At 43.4% G+C, this 7,174-nt stretch overlaps 1 protein-coding gene across 1 annotated transcript in view; it reads left to right on the top strand.

Moving 5' to 3' along the window:
- Nucleotides 1-7,174, top strand: part of LOC121861432 (dipeptidase 1-like) — a 127,876-nt gene that overhangs the window by 72,775 nt on the left and 47,927 nt on the right. The window contains exons 4-6 of the mRNA XM_042359155.1: nt 224-356; nt 4,267-4,417; nt 4,863-4,926. Of these exons, the coding sequence (XP_042215089.1) occupies nt 224-356; nt 4,267-4,417; nt 4,863-4,926 (348 nt within the window). The remainder of the gene's footprint in view (nt 1-223; nt 357-4,266; nt 4,418-4,862; nt 4,927-7,174) is intronic.

Genomic DNA, 7,174 nt, shown 5'->3' with positions numbered 1-7,174 from the left:
TGGCAGTGAGAAGTGATGCCACCCTCAGTGTCAAGACCTGACTGAATTACTCAGAATAGGTAAACTGTACTACAAGCTTTATCAACAAATTTGTTAAACTAATTAAAATTGCACTAATCCTCGTGTACCGTCTCTCTCGCATTGATCCTCATGTACCGTCTCTCTCGCACTGATCCTCGTGTACCGTCTCTTCACTAATCCCCGTGTACCGTCTATCCCACAGTTCTGGTCGGTGTACGTACCGTGTGAGTCACAGTACCTCAACACGGTACAGCTGTTGTTGGAACAGATCGACGTTGTGAAGAGAATGATCGCTGCCAGCCCCGACCACACCGTGCTGGTCACATCCTCTGCAGGTGAGAGGGAGACTTCAGGGGAGGGGGAGACTTCAGGTGAGGACTTCAGGTAAAGGGGAAGACTTCAGCTGAGGGGACTGAGGCGACACTCCACAACTACCCAGTCAATTTTAAAACCGTTTATTTAGCCATAAACTCACAGATACAAATATTAAATTAATAATAATAGTATCGTCATGGCTGAGTGTTTTTTGAGGGCTTTTGTTCTCGTGTAAGGGCACCCGGCAAATACATCCACAATTTTAATATTCAAACAGTGTATGTTGTTTAGTTTGGCACAATGATAGTGAAAATGAAAGTGGGTCCCACGAGCATGGCGACCCATTAGGAATATAGCGTGGACACAGCACACTGTAACCTACAGTACGCTAGCGACGCATAGTGAAGAATATGCATTTATGTTGAGAGGAATAAATGAATAAGTATAAAATAATGGAAATATAAAGAAGGAAAAATAGATAACTCACAACTATGTTACTACGACGGCCATGACAATTAGTGGAGATAGTTTATTAACTCCTTGTGTACGGGAGTCTGTGCTGAATAAACTCGTGTGGCGTTAGACAAATAGAATATTAATAGTGGCGTCCCAGTAGTGTGGCGTCCCCGTAGTGTGGCGTCCCCGAAGTGAAGGATTTAAACTAAAAAAAATGTACAGCTACACTAAATATTATAACACGTAACAACAGTACAGAAGAGGACGTACAGTACACTATGGCCGTCACACAACACACCAACAAAGACACTCATGACTTACATATAAGCTTTTGTGAGGTGATACAATAGTGTGGAGAGTAAGTCCTTCTTCCAACTGATGAAGGTATTTCACGCCAGCCTTCACTTCATGGTATTTCATGGAGGACTGGAATTAAGAGGAGTGAGGGGAGACTCTTCAGGTGAGGGGAACGAGAGGAATGAAGGGAGACGCTTCAACACCACAGCTGAAAGGAATGAGAGACACTCCTCAACTCACAAGTGAAGAGAGACACTGAGTGAGGAGATATCTCTTCGTGTGAGCAATGAGAACATCTGAGGGGGGGGAGATCATATACGAAGAACGTGAAATAAAATACAAATATGGAGCTCCAACCGAGAGAATACAAAGGCTTACCATGTTGCAAGACCTGGAGAAGTGAGTGAACAGGTTGAGACAAAGGGAATTTATCACAATGGTAAAAGAAGCGAGCCATGAGATACGGTATCCAGATTTTCTCTAAACCACCACAAATCTTCCAACCACTACAATATTGGTGGTGAGGGTGGGGAGGTCTGTGTTGGTGGTGAAGGTGGGGAGGTGTGTGTTGGTGGTGAGGGTGGGGAGGTGTGTGTTGGTGGTGAGGGTGGGGAGGTCTGTGTTGGTGGTGAGGGTGGGGATGTGTGTGTGTTGGTGGTGAGGTCTGTGTTGGTGGTGAGGTGGGGAGGTGTGTGTGTTGGTGGTGAAGGTGGGGAGGTGTGTGTTGGTGGTGAGGTGGGGGTGTGTGTTGGTGGTGAGGGGAGGTGTGTGTTGGTGGTGAGGGTGGGGAGGTGTGTTGGTGGTGGGGTGTGTGTGTGGTGGTGAAGGTGGGGAGGTGTGTGTTGGTGGTGAGGGTGGGAGGTGTGTGTGTTGGTGGTGAGGGTGGGGAGGTGTGTGTGTGTGGGGGGTGTGTGGGGTGGGGAGGTGTGTGTTGGTGGTGAGGGTGGGGAGGTGTGTGATGAGGATGGGGGAGGGTAGGGAAGTGTCTTGAGAATGAGAGAGAATAAAGGAAATATATTAGATCACTACATCCCGTCCTTCTGGGATTTAATCAAAAAGCAATCCTTACGTACTCAACGATCCGCAAAGATTACCAATGTGTGGGTGTTGTAGCCATGGTGCTGGGTGTAGGTCGTGGAGGGTGTAGTACACATTGTGCTGGGTGTGGGTCATGGGTCGTGTGGTCGTGGTGCAGGGTGTAGGTCGTGGAGGGTGTAGTAGACATGGTGCTAGGTGTAGGTCGTGTAGTTACGGGGCTAGGTGTAGTCTTGGAGGCTGGTGTATACTGTGTGTGGTGTGATATTGAAGGGCAAGTGTGCTATGATGCATTAGTGGACTTAAATTGAGAGGTTTTTCTGGTGGAGCTGCGGATAATATTTAGTTGAGAGAGAGATTAGAGTTCAGCCACCGTAAAAAAAAACAGTTGAGTGAAGTGTCAATATTTCAAAGAGAGAGCTTATGGGAAAACCACAAAGGATGATTCCTCTTCCCACACCCCCTCCATCCTATACGTCCTGGTTGGTGATCTTGGCCAGCAGTCATCACCAGCAGATAGGGAGAGACGGTCACAGTACCACATATTTCCCTCTCTGTTAGTTGAAGTTCACCCGACCAACACCGCAGGCAGAGGGACCGAGGAAACTGTGAGCTTTGTTGCGTGTGTGTGTGTGTTGTGGCGAGTATCTCTACGGTTTTATTCCTATCCAATAATAATCCTCTTATAACATGGTTGGAAAATTCTTTACTACATACATAGAACCTATTGAGAGGTATTGAACAATGATAAGTGTCTCTTATTGCCAGTTAGTGAAAAGTTCCATAGTTGATGCGCTTTGCCGAGTATTATTATTATTATTTTTTTTGGGGGGGGGGAGAGAGGGATATTATTTACACAGTTTCAGATGTCGCTGTAAAATCCTTTAGTTCAGTTCGGTAATGGTCGTACTCCATCGTTTGTTCGACTATGTTGTTAAAACTGTTGGACGAAAGAGATAAAAACAAGAAGCAGCGACATATCCAGTTGGGAGATATTTCTAAGTTTCCTAAAGCGATTGTTTACTTTCCAGCTGCTTCACTCACACGACACACACACACACGCCCAGTAATCTGAGAGAGACAAGTCTTTGTTTGTAGAATATTTCATCAGTTGTTTCTGAGAAGACGACGTTCTGAACCCAAGCTGCGATTGGTAACTTAGAGACGACGAGGCGGTCATGGCTTCCTAATGATGAAGTTTATGTATCAGCTGATGAGTGTTTCGCAAATGATCAGTTTGGCTGAGAAGTAAAAACGAAACATTGTCAGGAGTGGAGTCATGTTAACAAAGAGGTATTTTTTTCTATTTCCATTAAATGTTATGTATCTCTATTTCTAATATTTTATTCTTCAGTTCTTCTCATTTATTACCACTGTAAATATTTACTCAGCTACTCACTGTAGAACAAACTTTGGTTCTAAAGGACACAAATAAAAGAAAACATCAACAAAGGAGGAAGCGTTACTGACAGTCGCCAAGGACCACAGAACAACACTAACAGATACTTAACAAGCAGAGGTGACGCGTAACGACTGACGTTCAACTTAAAAGCGAGTTCATAAGATATGCAAATTCGAAGAGACGGCAGTTGGAAGGAAATGTTAATGTACAATTTCCTTGGCTCCTAAAACAGAACTTCCTGAGGTCATCGAGAAATTGACAGAGAACCAGAGAATAAAGACGCAAGAAAATAAAAGACTAGTGAATTAAACGTTCAAGCTCTCTATATTTTTTTTAGACTCGTTTATGTTATTATGTCATTTTTTGTTGACTAGACAATACCAGTGGTTAATAGATTCTTAATGGTTCCACTATCTGTGCCATTATGTTAACGTTACTGAGGCCACAACCAACATTGCTCCTCTAACACCAACACTATGAAGGTATTATACTTTTCCACTTGTTCTTATATAACAACATAAAGGTACACTTCTAATGATTGTGTGTTATTCGCTACACTAACTTCCACGACCTCTTTACACCTGTACACTCAAGACCATCTTACACCTGTTTCGTATAGCACACCTGTAGCCTTGATCACTTGTATTCTAGACAGACAGACAGACAGACAGACAGACCAAGGTTACCCTGACACTGTCCTCTCTCATGGTACTCTGACACGAGCATCTCTTCGCCCTCAGAAATCATGGAGGAGTTTGAGCGTGGGCGTGTGGGCAGCCTGATGGGCGTGGAGGGCGGCCATGGGCTGGCCAGCAGCATGGGCGTTGTGAGATCATTGTATGACCTGGGCGTCCGCTACGTGACCCTCACACACAAGTGCCACACACCCTGGTAAGTCACCCTAGCACACCCTGGTAAGTCACCCTAGCACACCTTGGTAAGTCACCCTAACACACCCTGGTAAGTCACCCTAACACACCCTGGTAAATCACCCTAACACACCCTGGTAAATCACTCTAGCACACCTTGGTAAGTCACTCTAACACACCCTGGTAAGTCACCCTAACACACCTTGGTAAGTCACTCTAACACACCCTGGTAAGTCACCCTAGCACACCTTGGTAAGTCACTCTAACACACCCTGGTAAGTCACCCTAACACACCCTGGTAAGTGATTTCTGGTGTCAAATTTATTTCAAACACCAAAATTTCGGTTATTCAACGTCTCTCTCTCTCTGTCTCTCTCTCTCTGTCTCTCTCTCTCTGTCTCTCTCTCTCTCTCTCTCTCTCTCTCTCTCATACACACCACCAACAAGTATACCTTCCCTCCCCCCAGGGCAGAGTGTTCAGAGCGAGGACTTCCACCCCCCAACACCCGAGGCCTCACACCTTATGGCAATGTAAGTACAGTAGAATTTTTTTACCACGTACCAACAATAACTTTCTACCTGTAGTGGCTAAGGTATCTCCCCATAACACCTCCATTTCCCTTATCCTCACCTACTGTCGACATGGTTTCTATTCCCCTAAACTATCTTGATCGACCTATGTTGTATCGTGTGTATAAAAATATCATAGTTCACCTTAAAAAAATGAAAATAAATTAAGAAAAAATACTTTCTTTCCACGTTTCGCAGTACAAGGTATATTTTTAACTTAAGGGTGTCCTCAAAAGACCCTCGGCGACTGAAGTGTCTGTGTGTGTGTGTGTGTGTGTGTGTCAGGTTAAAAGAAGATAAATATTAGTTTATGAACTCTATTTTGGATTTACATGCTGAGTTTTTATTTTGTATTTATTTATATATATTTGTTTTAATGCTGATGAGATGTGTGTGTGTGGGGGGGTACCCAGTAGCATGAGGTGGTCTGTACCCCCAGGTGGACGGAGTTGATGGAAGGAAGGAAAGGAATGAAGGAATAAAGGAAGGAAGAAAGAATAAGTGTAGCACGGCTTAGGTGTTGCTCATGGCTCACACCCTATGTCCGTGTTGGTAAGATGGTGTGTGTTGGTGATGACTCTCTTAAGGTGTGTTGGTGATGGCTCTCTTAGGAATGTGTGTGTGTGTTGGTGATGGCTCTCTTAAGTGTGTGTGTGTGTTGGTGATGGCTCCCTCAAGTGTGTGTGTCATAATCCAATATAACCACACCATCTTTCTTTCGTCTATTGTTTTATTAATTTTCTTATTTAACTTTAGTCTTGGTATTTTTTTCTTGATTGTTGATATTAATTGGTAGTTGTTTAATAGGTGTATTTATTTTATCTGACACCAGCCCTCTCCCTCCCTCCGTCCGTCCCTCCCTCCGTCCGTCCCTCCCTCCCTGCTTATAATTTCTTCTTCACCCCCTACCTCTACCATCCCCACCCCCTACCTCTACCATCCCCACCCCCATATCTCCCCCATATACACCATCCATCATCCCCCTATAGCATTTTCTCTCAGTCGATTTTTTTACCGACTGGTTGATTTATTATAATATGATAACATTATTATTATTAGTAGTAGTAGTAGTATGACCTTATTATTACCATGATTATTATTATTATTATCATTCATAGAAGTAGCAGTATCAGTGTTAGTAATAGTAGTAGTAGATTTAAAAAAAAAAATATATATATATACAGAAATTAATAATAATGTACCCTGATGTCTGTGATGGTAGGAAGTAAGGTCTTGTTGGCTGCAGAGATTCAACAAACAACACAATATTTTAGGGTGGGGGAGGTGGGGGGTGAGGCAGCCTTGTGGATAAAGCGAAGGTCGGGTGAAGCGTCGGCCACACTGCCTTCCTGTGTAGCGAAAAAGGTTTTAGACTCCAGTGAGCGGTATCCTCTCTACCCTAATGGAACGTTAAGCCCTTAGGGAGCCATTTCTACGTGCCTCTATATTCCTCCCTAGAGGTGATACACACACGCTCTTGACAGGTAAACACGCTACCTGTCTACCAAAAGTCGTGAATATATTACCTGTTGTTGTGCCATCTCACATATGACCGCTGCTGTGCCTCGTATGACCTCAAAGGGGAATTTTTTTAAGAGCTGATGCAATCACAATAACGTGACGCAATAGATGATAAAACCCAATATTCAGGACAACTCTTAGGACGTCTCAGCCCGACCAGGAACATTATTAAGGCAACAATATTTCCTAAACTTCTCGATGTTGTATTGAAATTCGCCTCCTTAAAGTATGATTATTGGGGTCACTTAAAGTTCGAACGTAAGGAAACAACTTCTAAGTCCATTGGAGAACTTGATACCAGAAAACATCTCCAACTTCTCAACACAGACTGGCAGAAGTTACACAAGTTCTCCTGGACAAAATGTGGTTCTTAGGTCAACATCTGTCGTTGTTTCACCTTTGACTTTTAGTATTTAACTTAAGTTTGAAAAGTGACAAATATTTCACACACCTGTAACCACGAACACCTGACATGATCACGATGTAGCGAGATTCTATCAGATTTCGAAGTATAAAAACTAACACAATTTTGTATCCGATAACTGTAGGCAAGTGTTAACTGTAACCCTTGCTGTATCCCGACACTATACTCTTAACATATAGATCAAATACATAAATGAATTACGCAATTTCAATTTTTTTTAAATGAAACGGTATTTTTATTTTTTTTTTTTGGGGGGGGGGAGAT

This window comes from Homarus americanus, unplaced genomic scaffold, assembly GCF_018991925.1.
Source record: "Homarus americanus isolate GMGI-L3 unplaced genomic scaffold, GMGI_Hamer_2.0 scaffold24260, whole genome shotgun sequence".
Taxonomy (NCBI): domain Eukaryota; kingdom Metazoa; phylum Arthropoda; class Malacostraca; order Decapoda; family Nephropidae; genus Homarus; species Homarus americanus.
This window is presented reverse-complemented; position numbering and strand designations above follow the sequence as displayed.